The following is a 14,892-nucleotide window of genomic DNA, read 5'->3' as shown; positions in this document are numbered from 1 at the left end:
TTACAGTTCAAATACAAGCTTTTAAACTATTGGCATTTATCTGTACCTGACTGAAAAGTATGACACAATGGAGTTATATTCTCATTAAGGAGTAGAACCAATTCTCAGGACATTTGGTTGCACTGTGGACTTGTCAGGTCAAAATCACAAAACTCAGCCTTTCTGTGCTTTTACCCTTAGTAAAATGACTAGAAAGTTACCTTTGATATTTGTCTTGCTTATTTGGAATGTACCACGCTTAACAATGTGATTTTCATTGGAGGCTACATCATCACTGTAATGGAAACAAAAAGTAGTTGAAAATCCAGTCATGATACAGTACTAGATTTTCTCCCCTTTCTCTCCCTCTAGGTTTTTAGAGTGTGGGATATACAGAACCTTTCACTGCTGCAGGTCTTCTGTGACAATCAAGGGAGTCCTGGAGAGTTGGAGACCTCTGCCATGATATTTGACAATGATAATGGCACAATCATGACTGGTATGTTATTGCTGTGTGAGAGCGTCCCCCTTCTCCTAGAATGCAATTTCCTTTGTGATTACAGACAAGTGAAGTTAAGTACAGGAACAAGGTATATGAGATGTACAGGATACTGGGAGGTAAAGATATTTGCACATTAAGACCATTTTAAAATGGGTCTTGTTATATATGGTATGGTGCTAACTTCAATATAGCAATATGCATGAAAATATGCAGCATGGGAATTAACAGCAGGAACTAGAGGAAATGAGAAAGGCTTCTCTGAAGGCAAGGTGAGCCTTCCTTAGAAAAATTAAATTACAAATATTGTTCTGCAGTCTTGTCATTTCTTGAAAGCTACTAAGCTGCTGATCTTCCCCTAACTATTCCTCTACCACCCTCCTCCCATTTGGAGATCAAAGCAGCAAGGTATAGTCTCAGTGGAGCCCTCACAAGTGTATTCAAACTCCTTATTTCACTCAGTAGATACAGAGATCCCCACAACCTGTGGTGTCAACAGACACACTGGCTGATTGATCAGGAATTAAATATTGTGAGAATTCATCCCAAGGTTTCTGGGCTCTGTTTTCTGACTCTGTGACAGGGAGCCTGGAACCTCCAAGGGACCAGAGCTTCACAGGTGTCACTAAGGATATTAGCCTTATATATCTAAGGCAGAGACTCTGGAAACTGGCAGGGTTTGTCTGCCCCAGAGGCATAGTCACTGGAAAAAAACAGATTTGAACCTGTTCTGGAGCTATAGAGGCCTGAGACATACCAGGCAAATAAGGTCATTGTCTTTGGAAGACAGCTTTTTCTGTCCTTGGATTAGGAACAAGGCGCAAAGCTTGCAAAGCTTGTCAAATCTGAGAAGATTAATGTGAAATATTTTGTTATCAGTGGCCTAGTAGTTTCTGCTGAATCTTTGTGCCAATAAACCCGTTTTAGACGCCTAAATACATACATTAGACTAGACTTCACAAATCGTTATATGTATTTAGGCATTTGGTAAACAGCAAAGCTTAAGAAACTTCAGCTTCTAGGTCTTATTTTAAAAATGCCCAGAATATTAATCAATCTAGTTTTTAAAGACTTTTAATCACTAAAGGATACCGATGTGATCTTCAGTTCAAATTTAAGTAAGAAATTTTCAAGGCTTAGTAATGTAGGGATTTTACATGGATAAATCCTTGACGAAATAAGGTAACTTTGCCTTTATAAATAATGATTGGAGCCGTGCCTAAATGTCTGTAAAAATCTGTTCCTGGACTCTGTTAATGATTCCATTAAAAGGCTAAGTTAATGTCTCCTTGGCCCTGAAGAGGGCAAGAGACTGAGGCTGTATGTAGGTGAATTCATTCTCATTGCCATGTACCTGACTTTACAGGGGAAATTTTAAGTTATTAGTTCCCTAACATCCATAAATCACGGCTCACCTTCATGCTTCATTTGAATATTGCCACAGCTTTCCTTCTGTGCCTTTTTCCAAGCTGCTAGCGTCTCTACCTGGATTTATGCCCAGCATTAGGCAATTTTGTCCTTTGCTGCATACTCACTGCTGAGTGCTGGTCCTCTACTGGTAGAACTGTAGCAATACTGGAACTGAAACAGGAGGCTGCATGTGTAGTCTGGCTTGTGAGCCTGCGTTGTGAAAACCTTGTCCTTTCTTTTGTCTTGTCGTCTCCATCTGCTTCTCTGTCTTTGCAAGCCTTCTGATCTGCAGGCACTGGAAGGTGTCAGTGAGACCTGCAATCTCTGTCTTTGCAAGCCTTCTGATCTGCAAGCACTGGAAGGTGTCATTGAGACCTGCAGTGCTGTATAAAGGAAGGTACTGGAAAGACATAATCATTGCCGGCAGGTGGAATTACTTTCTCTCTAAGAGAGCAGATATCAGAATTTATTTTAGTGATGTATCTGCTAATTAGAGTTTTATTTATTTGGGTACAGCTCATTCTATGCCAACCCACTCTGGGACTGGGGGATTTACAACTTCTAATGATTTAAAGTCAGGGTATAAATCCCATAAAAAATGTGGAGGTGGTTGTTTAAGGCAGAGAAATACCTAGCCATTGTTTAACTGGTGCTTTGTGGGGAGCATGTGTGAATGTTTTCTGGTTTAGAGAACAGATATTCTCAGGAAACAGACAAGATTCCTTATTCTCTTCATAAGAACTCAAATAAAACCATATGGTTTACATAAAATCTTTTTATATCCAGGGAAAGTAATTGGTACTATACATAAAATGTATTGATTCTCATTCCTCTCACTCTGTGCAGGTTCAGCTGTTATTGATATTTATCCCCTAACTCATATGGTACAAGATACAAGACAGGTCCCACAGACACATGACAAAAGCATCAATGTTCTGGTTTACAACAGGGCTTTTCAACAAATTCTCTCTATCTGCTCTGAGTCAATACTGAAGGTGAGTGTAAATTGTCACCATTTAAACTGAAAAATAAGAGTGTCAGCTTTTTTTTGTTACTTTTGTCTGATTTGCTTCTATTTGACTAGCCATTCTAGAGCCAATTTCCTGACCTTCTGTAGATCATTTTCTCATTCAAATAATTTCCCAGAACATGTTGTTCTGAGCTTTAAGGATTTCAAATCATACAGTGAGGGAGAAGTTTTGAATATAATAGCCAGTTAACATGAAAAATAAAGTGATAGGGAACATTTTTATTACTTTTAATCACAGCTTTATTTGTGTTGCAACATTAATGAAAAGATTAAAGTTGCGTATTAACTTTATCATTTGCCTTTGAACCACAAAAAATAGTTGCCATGCAAGTTTCAGAAAACCACGGATCAATAAAACAACTCATTACTGGTATAATTAACAGTGTGACAATGATAATGAGAGGTACTGAGGATCTGCAGTTTTCATTAAGTGTTGATGAGGTTAGATGGCAAGATTTGTAGGGAGAGGTAGCATATCTTATTGGGCCAGCTAGTGAGGCATGCCATCCCTGTGGAGAAAGGCTTGGTTGTGTAAAGGTTTGTTCATTTTATACACCCAGTAAAGATGTTATTTCTCCCTGTAAATCCTGCCTTCCTTAGACCACGATGGTTACAACACCGTTACAAAATAGTTTTGTGCACTTGGTACTGCAGAAAATCAGATCCAGATAGTGAATATGACATGAGTGGCTACTTCATAAATCCAGGTGAATGTGAGCTATTCTACTACAACCACAAAACTTTGTACCGGTATTTCAGTATAAGGCATTTTGTAAATTTCCAAAAGGATTAGATAATGATCAGATACAATTGTCCACAGATTTTTGGACAAAATGTGTACGAAAAGCCCAATTTTGATATTCAGCATAGAAAGTATAGCTCAAACCATTCTTTCTATTTAGATTGCTTTGCTTTTGCCCTGTAAAACTCATTATATTTAACAACAGCCTCTCTGATTTAACAAGGGTCTTTCTCATAGCATACTAAATAGAGCTTCCCCTTGCCAGAATGGCTTCTGTGGGGAGAGGGACATTTTCAGGGAAGTTACGCTAATATTTCAGTAAAAGAACATGGCAGTGTACTATTGTGACAGAGAACCTATTTCACGGGAGGTGCAAATTTGCTGTTGGAAGTATTCGTCCAGCTCCAATTACACTAGAACACAGTGTGTGATGAGTTTTAGAGGATCTACTACAAATAATTACCATCTTATTTTTTCAGGTCTGGGACCTAGAAACAGGATATCAAGTATATCAGATTGAAGATGTGCACGGGCTGAATACTGAAGTGACTTGTGCAGCCATTGAAATCGATGGGTTTTATCTTGCTACTGGGGCATGTGATGGTAAAGCAATTAAATAATTACCACATTTTTATTACATTTGTTTAAATTGACATATTACATGAGCAGACAGAATTCTTTGCCTTGACTGTCTCAGTGACAGAAGAATGAATTTTGACTTTCTTCCAAGATGAGAGGAAGCATGCACAGAAAGGAATGCACAGCCATCCGTCTGGGGAAAAAGGCAGCAGGGGGAGGGTTGTCTTGGTCAGATTTTATTTGACACATGATTTTTGTCTGTTTGGGCTCTGGTACCTTGCTAGCCTTGTGGATAGCATCCTCAAAGCTCTTGGTCTGAAAAGATGTTTCCTAATGGGACTTAGGACCTAGATCTGTATACCACACTGTAACTAAATGGCTGCAGATGGAGAATGGTAGTTGCTCGATTTTATAGTATCTAAGGTCAACTTTATATCATTTACAGGCACTGAATACTAGAATATATATATATACACATTTTTCCTGAAGTTTTTGCATGTGTTATTTAGGGTGCATCAGGTTCAGGTAATGTGACAAGACCTCTCCAATACACAAGTGCTGCACTGAATTCTGCAGCAAGCTTTAATAATTTTGTAATCTGTTAACATGACTGAATAACTCTTCTAACATTCAAGCATTCAAGAATACACACCTGAAGTATTAAAATATATTAAATATATGACAGCTACCTCACATAAGGAGTAGAGATCCTTTCCCACACAGCATACTGGCTAATGTTTATACTTGGGAACAGATACTGCACCCTTTATGGGTCTTAAGAGCATGACAGAAGCTGAATCCTATCAAGTCTTCAAAAGTGAAGTCATATGTAATTACTGCTTCACTTAAGATAATGTTCTAGCTCCTTCTCTCCACTAGCTCTGTGGGACAAGTCAACCAGGTCCCTCTGCTCCTTGCTGTGGCTCAGAACCTGATGATGTTAGTCCAGAAAGAGAAGTAAGATAGTCTTGGTCTTTTATCCTGGGTTGCAGCATAAAACAAACATGGAAAAAAGATGGAAAAATGGTGGGGCTAGTGGTGAAGATGTTTTCTGTTTTGTGTCCCAAAGAGTGCTTTCCTAAGAAACACACACACTGTTGCAGCTTTGGAAACACCAGTGACCTAGCTCTGAACCTTCAAATGGATTTTATTTTTTATTCTCCTTTCCCTGTTTGATCAAGTTCAAGTTTCTGACTTTGAAGCACAGGTTATTGCTGAAAGTTCATTCCCTTTTGCATCTTTCTCTTCTGTGTGTAGGAACAGTGAAAGTCTGGGAGTTTGAAAATGGGCAGGAAGTTAAAGCCTTGCCTTTGTCCAAGTGCAGCAAAGATGAGTGTCGTCTGTTGAAGATAGCTTATCTGAAGGCTAATGAAAGTCAACATATACTTCTTGCTTTGGAGCAGAGTGGGAAGATGAAAATCATTCAGGTTTTTTAATGTTTTTTTTTTCTATTTTCATTTAGTAGCTCTTAATTTTTGAGGCAAAATAGGACTTTTTCATTGTTTAGTAAATAAATTTTTAGAAACTGTCAAGGAATAATCTGCTTTCTGCATGTCACCAAATTAGCTTTCTGCCTTTCTGTCTAAGCTTTAATATGTTCATTATTCCCTTGCTTGTCTTCAGCATTCTGATAATTTCTTTCCTTGCATTTGCTTTCCTATTTGTGATTGAGTTTTCAGTAGTTACAGATCCTTTAAAGTAAAAGCTTTAAAATATTGCTATTGTTATTATAGACAGCGTTTACCTTGTTTAAAGACTTCCTAGTTCACCAGCAGCTGCAACTGGTTAGAACTGTTCCTGCAAATCCTATTTATGTATTTAGCACCACTGCACTGCTCAGAACCCTGATTTTTAACAGCACCCCAGGCCTAGGGCCATGTTCTCATGGGGCAGCTGTACCTTTTTCCCCTTCATGGCTGCCTTTCAGCCCTAGTGAGCTCCTTGGGCAGTGGAAGTCACAGCATCACCTTCGTGGGTTCTGGATACCTGTCCTTTGTAGAGGTCACTGTCCTGGTCCAGCAGCTGAGCCCTCATACTCAGATATTGCTGACCCATCCCAGTCATTTGTATACCATCGAGGCTCCATTTAATATTTACTAATAGGGAGTTCCCATGACTCAGGATTCAGTTTCACAAACCTCAGAGGCCTCAGGCCTATACACTTAATGTAGCCAATTGTCCCTCTTGATATATTTGCCCTTTGTGGAGAGCAGGTGATCATGCTATTATCCTCAATATCGGAGAAGATTTTGGCTAAAGGATTTTTTTTTCTAAAATTGATAGATTAAGACAGTGGCTGGTTAAGAACTGATACAAAGAAATAAGACAGTAATAAATCAGATTAACTTGCTGGGCTCAATTTTGAGTCAACTCTCTCTTCCCTTCAAATAAAATTAACAGGACGCATTTAGAGCTCACAATAATTTAGTTTTAATTTCTCAGACAAAACATGTTTCTATAAAATTTTCTTCCTCAAATTGGAATGTTTTACTTGGGACAAAATTCTCCTTCCAAAACTTTGAATTCACTGTGTTCAAGGGAACAAAGGTTGTGGGGAAAAGTAATAAGTTTTACTAAACATATGATACATTTAGGGGAAAAATACATACAAGCTCTCATCTTGGTAAATAATTTATTACTTTTGAGCCTTCTGCTAATAAAAAGCTGTTTTATACAAGGTTTGCTTTTGATATTCAGATTTTTTTTAAATACTACATCACACCAATTTCCCCTCAGTGTTATTACTGAAATTGTTAAATCACTCATGCAATGTAAATGTATCCCTTGACAGGTTGGTGAAGGGTTTAATCTCCCCCAAGTCTTTATGAATCTAAGTACATTAATATAATTTCACATAAATGTAGAACTACTTTTTAATACAAATATTTCAGTGACAATGAGAAATAACAGGCTGTTATGGGCTTTTAAGGAGGTTTTGAATATAGTAGTTAGCAAGGCAAACTTAAGTAGCACCCCAAAATCAGTTCATCCTTTGCACGAATCTACTACAGATCTCTCAATGTTTAAACCTTCCCCTAAGGTATTTCTTGTTTGATACACTTAATATCACGAGATTTACTAAAATCTTAGTTATTGCTTCATTCTGGAGTTCAAGACATCTGTGAAAACAATAGAAAACATAAGGACCCAATTTCAGTAACACTTCCCAAAATGGGCAGAAATACCAAAGTTAAAGCAGAAACTAGATACTGGAATGAATTTGTTGTAGTCGGAAGAACCATCAAGGTAATTCCCTGTAGTGTTTAGGCACAATGGGGAGAAATCAGTGACTCGGGGCCATGGCTGAACCATGGCTTGTTCTTCTCACACAATTGGAACAACCACCAGTTTTGCTGGTATAGTAGATATGAACTGGAGACTAGCAATGTTAATAAAATAAGCAGCTATAACTGACGAGACAACTTACTTTAAGGGGGTAGTTAAACTGAATAAAATTGAAAGCTCTGAACTCCACAGCTGGAGAGCTTCTAATATAACAGCAGGTAACTGAAACTGAGCTGGAGCATCTCTGGCTGGTGCTTCAGTTTGCAGAGTTAGTATATGCTAAGTTATACCTGTAACAGTTTTTGTAGCTTGGCACAGAAAACAAGCTTTTGACACTCACTTGCTGACAATGTTCTTATGAATAGAGAAATCCTTTCCTTCCTCATTCACTAAGTCAGTTATTTTAATAGGGTGACTCAGCTCAAACAGATCTATACGTCACATGGGTGCTTCCTGAAGCAGTGTCATTTCCACGAAGAAATCCAGTTGTATCTCTGTCACTGAAGCCTGACACCTTACAAATACATTATTTTTTTCCGGATATTCAGCTGCCACCTGACACCAGTTCTCTGGGGAATGATACAGAGGTGAGAAATCCCTCAAGGTTCCACATCATTTACAGAATATTAGAAAATAAATTGTTTACTGTGCCCTCAATGATTTAAAGTTTTAGCAACAGGATAAGAACCAAGTAAATATTCCAATAGCAGGTCAGGTTGGCAAATGGAAGCCACTGTCCTCAGCAGAAGGGTGTATCCCAGTACTGTCACTCCCTGCTTCTTTCTGGTGCTTCCATGTAGCTCAAATACAACAATATTAGACTAGCATTGAATATGCAGTTGTAGACACTGTCACTCTCTCGTGTCCATATTGTTCCTACTCAATTATTTTTTTTTTAATGTTCTTTGTAGAATTTTGTACCTTCTGTGGAAATTACATGTTTTGATGTTTTAAAAGTAAAAGAATGGAGTTCAATAGCTGCAGGAAATGCAAATGGTGAAATAATTTTGTGGAATTTTGAATCTGCCTCAGTGAGATGCCTGTAAGTATTGCTTTCATGGAGGCATTTTGAACTCCGGTATTTCATACAATCTTTTCAAATGGCATACTGGAAATTCTAAGATACCCAACTGTAAAGGCTGATGGACAAGCAGGAGTTAAAGTAGCACTTTATGTGGGCTGCCCACCTCCAACTTCAAATTACTTTGCTAGCTAGTCCTGACATTGCAGGTAGGAGAAGTGATAAAGAGAGAGAGTAGTTTGGGGAAGGGATGATGTAATTAAGAATAGTGTTTTAACATAACTCAGCACTGCTCTGAAAGAAACTCTCCCTATGTAAGTCACCCTGTCATTGACTAGAGGCTGCTACTGAGCCGCAGAAACATCCTTATTTTGGAAGTTTCATGTTTGGAAGGACATCTGGAAATAATGCTACTTCAGATCATAATGGCAGATGTTCTACATTATCAGTATCCATGTCATTGTCTACACGTAGAGACTAGAAGTCACATTCAATGAGGAGTAATATGAAGTGATTTTGGAGGTCTGGGAATAAAAATCTTCCACAGAAAGTGACAAAAAGTGAGCAGAGGATGGTCCCAGATATTCTCATGCGGATTACGCTGCTACATCAGGAAAGTAACAATGACAACATGTCTGGTTGGACTGAGTGGAGCAGCATTGCAGTATTTCTGTGTTGGTGACTGAACACATGCCTTTAAAGACCATGCAAAGTCAATATTTAACGATCTTACCCAATAGTTTAACAGCATCCTTCATGTGTAAAATTGGCATGTTTGTGAGAAAGTGAGACAAGTTTTTCTGTGTCATGGGAAGTAATCAAAACTTAACTGCAGTTCTGTCTCTGTCTCTTCCTTTGCTTTTTGCCTCCCCATATATGAGGGAGCCAATTCGCACGGATGCATGGAAGACAGGAAAGTCAATGCTTTGTACAAAGAGCATTTTACCCAGGGTTCACATAACTGGTTTGAATGCCAGGAACAAGGTACTTTTCTACCATTAATTTAGCTAGGTAACTTCAACAGAAGTTACTTTACTTTTAAGTACTAATTCTCACAAAAATATTTGGCTAAACGAAATGTCCATCATTCCATCAGGTTCCTATTTTTCCTGGCACAGGCACATTCTGTACCTACTCTTCACTGACATTAATCTATCATAACTGATTAACTGATTTGAAAACTGTGTCTAAAACATCTAAGTGACATGCATTCCGGGAAATGAAATGTTTAATTTTTAGATTACAAAGAAAGTCAACAACTTTTTCTCGGAATGATACACAACCCATCTTACACATTCTGTACACACATCTTTACTTTTCAGGCATAAAACTAATGAAGACAGACAAGATTCAGTTCTTCAATCATCTGGAGTCAATGCCATGTTATTCCTTGTACATAGTGCTTTCTCTTCCAGGTAACTGTGCTTTTCATTTTCCCCCAGGACACGTGCAGTCATTTGTAATTTTCCTGTAGTAAACTGATGTAATGTTTGTCCAAGACAGCTGATTTAAATTGAGATTTTCTTTACATTTAATCAATTTAAGTTCAAACAGTTAATTATCTTTCCCATTCTTAAACTTGTGTAATGCTTATCAGTGCATATTGTGTGTTCTGTCTTTACCACTCGACAAAGCTACCCTCTTGTCCTCTAAATGACCTCATTAGTCTCAATTCGGTTGATGAATTCAACATAAGTCAGCTTTGGTCAGGTATTAGTTTTTCCTGTGTACTGTACCTTCTTTGATTCTTATCTCTGTGAGATAACTTTTTGTGGCACCAAGCTTTTTCTTTATTTTAAACCTGATAAAATCCTCATAGTAACAGATACTTACAGCAAACAAAGAGAGAGGCAAGCTCATTGAAGTGTGCAGCCTCAAGTTTAATCTTACAAACTAGAAGCTGATATAGGTTGGTAATGTTGGATGGAGAACAAAATTTTAGTCAAATATGCTCATTTTGAGAGAAAGGCATTGCATGTGTACCTAACTTCAGAAGTGCTTGTATTCCAAAGGATATGCATAGCCAAAAGGACTCAGTATGGTTTAAACACTTATGTAGCTTTAAGATCTTAAGCATTCAGGCAGCTTTTTTGCTCTCCTGAATCATAGGGATGGTTTATGGTCTTCTGTTGCTTTAAAATATTCAAGTAGCTTATGCATTTACTACACCCCTAAATGTACCAGTGCCACTTAATTGAAAATAAATTTGGTTTTTGACATTATAGCTTAATTATTAATTTAATAAATTCTGGCTAAATAAAAATGTGGTGATTACAATTACAATTCACAAATAGATTTTTTTTTTAATAAATCAAGACAAGTTACAATTATGCTTAAGCAGGAGGATCCTGTAATGTCTTTGAATCATATAAGCTTAGGACGGTTTGTACGTACCTGGATGAATTTGACTGTGCTTATACATACGCACGCAATGTTCAAGAATGATAGCAAGTTTGTAAAAGTAAACACTGAAAAATTACAAAGTCATGGCCACCTGTCCAAATTTAAGTGGACTACCCCAGCTGCATACTATATGTGTACTTTCTATACGTGTTTTACATTATCCCAGTCAGCCTGATACTCTTGTGAAAAACAGAGCAGCTGTGACATTGATGTAAGTTATGTGGGCAGAACCTCTCACTAGCAGTCAGAACTTTTCTTGACTCAGAAACACAAACATTGAAGACCACCTCCAAATTTTTTTCCTGAGTTTCTTCCACAGAATCTCATTTCTGATTATTATCTTAACACAATGGAAAATACGATTCTATAATTAATTAAAAAATATTTGCAGAGCAAAGTGCTGTGTAAAATAAAAAGGAACAAGCCATTGGCATGCACTGAATTTTTCCCCTTTACTTCTTGAACACCAATGTTAATTTTTATTTACTATGGATTTAATTTGCTCAAAACTCCTCACAGGAGTGGTTGTCTGTAATATGCAAATACTGCCTAGTTAGTTGGATAAATTTCTAAAACACCAGCAACCCTTAGTCTAATCAGTCTAATCAATTCAGACACCGTTTTATTATGCTTTATTATACTGGATGATGTTGATTTCCAGATAGCAAACAGTACCTTCAAGAATGTCAGTGATCTCCAGTAATTTCTTTCACACAGGAAAGATACTTCCCTGCCTTCTGCTACTGCTGCTGTGAGGAGTGATATCAGTGATAACAGTGTCATTTCAGAGCACACAAGCAGTTCTTTGAGCCTTCGTGCGGTACGTATAATGGCTTCATGGATTTGGTAGCATTCAAGAACACTCTCTGTTTTCATTTTGGTTTTGGTTTTAAAATCCTGTAGCTTACTAAAATCCCTCCATAAAGCCATGCACAAAACTCAAGATCAAGAATTGCAGAGAAATGAACTTTGTTCATGTAAACTGAATGAGGTGCGGAATTAGGAATGCATTCTGTCAGGCAGTAGCTCTGTGATAAATGGAATAGCTGACTATCAAACTGTTTGTCAGATGCTTATCACTAGCAATTCTGACTTTCAAATGGTGACTCAGAAGAACTCAAAAGGGAAGGTAAAATAGAAAAATCATTAATTACTTGAATAAAAGTGGAACCACATTTATTTTACAGCCACAATTTCTTAGATATATTGCTTTCAAGGGACAGTATGAGAACTTTTTAAAAATTTACCATCAAGATGCCAGTGTCTCAATCTGTGTATTTTTGCTAAGGATAGTATTATGATTTTTGTGACATTTTTTGTCCTTTTATGCCAGAAGAACATGCCATATCTGCAGAGCAACAAATAGCAAGCAGGCAAAAAGAGGAAAATCCTGCTACCTCTCAGATTCTTTCCAGCATATTTTCTCAGCAAAGCATGGCACTTTCATAGATTCCCAAGCAGACACAGGCCTAACTTTCATCCACAAACTAAAGTATACAAAATCTTGTGCTATGTAGTCATTGAAATAACAAAATGAACAGTCATTTGCAGCTCTTTAAAAGATCCCCCAAAACCCAATACATCAAGCCTTACAGATCAATAGCTAGGATGAAATCGAAGTGGCATTTCCTCTTCTAAGATACTTCAACACTCATGGTTGCATACTTTTTCTTGCCTTATTTGACTTGGCAATTTTTGAGGCCAGTATACTGATTACTGTCAGCCTTGTGGATCCTCAGAAGCGTACACAGTAAGGCACAAATCAAGGACTGTGACAATTCTCATACTGAAGATGCAGATGTGAGTAAATGTTACTGCTATTTATGCATCTTGTTCATCTTTGCTCAAGGCAGTAACGAGACCATATGCATGTTCTGAATTAAACTCTCTAAGTAAGAGATGTAGGTTACATTCACATGACTGTAAGTGATGAACTTTGTTTGTCCTAAGAAATTAATGGCATTCAGCCAAATTTACCTTTAGCATGCTCCTAAATTCCAATTAATTTCATTTGTGATTTGTCCATCTCTGATTTTAATTCTCTTCAGATTAAATGTTTCTTGTTTTCACTCCGTGCTGTTCCAGATTGAATGGAAGTCGAGGGAATATTTGAAACCTTCAACTAAAAAAAAATAAGTCCTTAAAATAATTTCAGCTAGAGAACTGTTCTGTAGTTATACCCAAGTTCCATTTTCTAATCCTGTTACATTTTATTCTTTGCTTTTAGGAGAGTGTAGGAAGTGATGAGAGTGATACTCAAATAACAGGAGGTATGGAAAGATGTTTTTCATTCTCTTTGCTGTTGATCCATAAGTTCTGCCCGTATTACCATAGAAACTGAGTCTGGCAGTTTGTCTGGCAAACTGTGCTTAGAATACTTGGGATACCCTTGGTATGTGGATGACACACCTCAACATCTTTTGGTCACCCCTGATTTGCCGTTATTTCCCAAAAGCCAGGCCAGGATGCAGGATATGCAAGGGCTTAATGGCTGATTTTTCTAAATAGACATGATGCTGAAAACCCTGCAGAGTTTATGAATGTCAACTATACGTACTTCTCTCCCACATAAATATTTGAGCAATGAATTGTTGAAATTGTATAGCAAGAGCCAACTTGAGTCAAGTACGAGTCGATGGCCTCACAGGTAAAATTTGCAAAAGCAGATAGAATTTTAGAAGGAAAAATCTTTCCTACAGTATGAATCCTTTAAACAACAGAAACGAGAGAGAGCCAAGTGCTTAAGAGTTAAAGCTGTGCAAATGGAGTTGGTGAATATGCAAGAAGCGAATCCTCTAGATTCTTCTGAATCCTTTAGACATCCTCTGCTGGAAAGCAGACTTTCCCAATAACAAGAAATTTGATCATTTGAAATGTGGATTTAAGCTGAATATATTTTGTAGAAAAAACATGCCCTGAAACTAGAATATCGCTAAGCCTTGTAGCTGCTCAATGAAATAGACACTCATGTTATGTCCTGCATCCCCTGAATGTCCATTTCACTGAGGGCCTTCATGGGAGCCCCCAGCATCTCCAGCTCCGGGGAATTCACAGTCGGAAATCAAAAAAGGTTCCCAGTGACCAACACCTTGCATTTAGCAAAAGTTTTGAACTTGAAATGCTAGTATAGAAATCTGTGATTCCAGAATAGTTGTGTTATTTAGTTATTTAACTTCATTTCATTACTTCATTGTTTGAACTTCACTCAAATGAAAATAATCTCTAGAAGCCTCATGCAGAGGCTGCAGAACTGCCTCTCAGCCATCCTGATGACCACTGTCTTGTAGTGCTCCTCCACTGTCACTGGTGCTTGCAGTTTCTGTGAAATATGTTGCTGTGCTCTACATATGGTTCCCCTGCATCATGGAGCACTTGTTCTGTCTGGTTTAGATAAGATCATGAAGGTTAGTCTAATGTCTTTTCAGTTGTCTTTTATCCGTATCTGTAATATTTTCAGAGTAATGCCATCTTGAGGATGAAATTTATTTTCAAATTTACTTTTTTTCTAGTGTTACGTAATTTCTGTACATTCAAAAGCAGTACTAAAAATTGTTGAGAAAATGTATGATCATTTCTGTTCCAAAGCAGAAGAAACAACTGGCTATAAGATGAATGCACAGTTATCCAAAGCTGTAGCAGAACACTCACCGATTCTGGCTTCTGCTCATGAAAATGGCTGTATCTGCCTATGGAGTATTCAGGTAGATATGTGAATATCTTTGGGATGGGACTGAACCACTGAGAAGGTAATTCTACTAATATTTGTAAACATGTTTTTTAAATAGTAATAGCAGCAGCAGATGTTTTATTGCATATTTTTGGTTAATAGTTTCTTCCACAGACACAAATTAGTTCTGCTTTAATAACTGTAGAGGAGAATAACGGCAAGCGGAAGATGACAAAACATGATTTGAAATAATTATAGAAAACACTGACTGTAAAGT

At 37.5% G+C, this 14,892-nt stretch overlaps 1 protein-coding gene across 1 annotated transcript in view; it reads left to right on the top strand.

Moving 5' to 3' along the window:
- WDR64 (WD repeat domain 64) overlaps window positions 1-14,892 on the top strand; it is a gene marked incomplete at its 5' end in the record, with an annotated part of 38,923 nt that overhangs the window by 14,869 nt on the left and 9,162 nt on the right. Inside the window, 10 exon segments of the mRNA XM_010084728.1 lie at window positions 352-478; window positions 2,735-2,883; window positions 4,140-4,263; window positions 5,497-5,666; window positions 7,935-8,111; window positions 8,436-8,566; window positions 9,868-9,960; window positions 11,666-11,768; window positions 13,176-13,218; window positions 14,534-14,649. Of these exon segments, the coding sequence (XP_010083030.1) occupies window positions 352-478; window positions 2,735-2,883; window positions 4,140-4,263; window positions 5,497-5,666; window positions 7,935-8,111; window positions 8,436-8,566; window positions 9,868-9,960; window positions 11,666-11,768; window positions 13,176-13,218; window positions 14,534-14,649 (1,233 nt within the window).

This window comes from Pterocles gutturalis, unplaced genomic scaffold (genome assembly GCF_000699245.1).
Source record: "Pterocles gutturalis isolate BGI_N339 unplaced genomic scaffold, ASM69924v1 scaffold10050, whole genome shotgun sequence".
Lineage (NCBI taxonomy): Eukaryota > Metazoa > Chordata > Aves > Pterocliformes > Pteroclidae > Pterocles > Pterocles gutturalis.
Note: the sequence above shows the minus strand (reverse complement) of the source record. Positions and strands in the feature narration are given on the sequence as shown.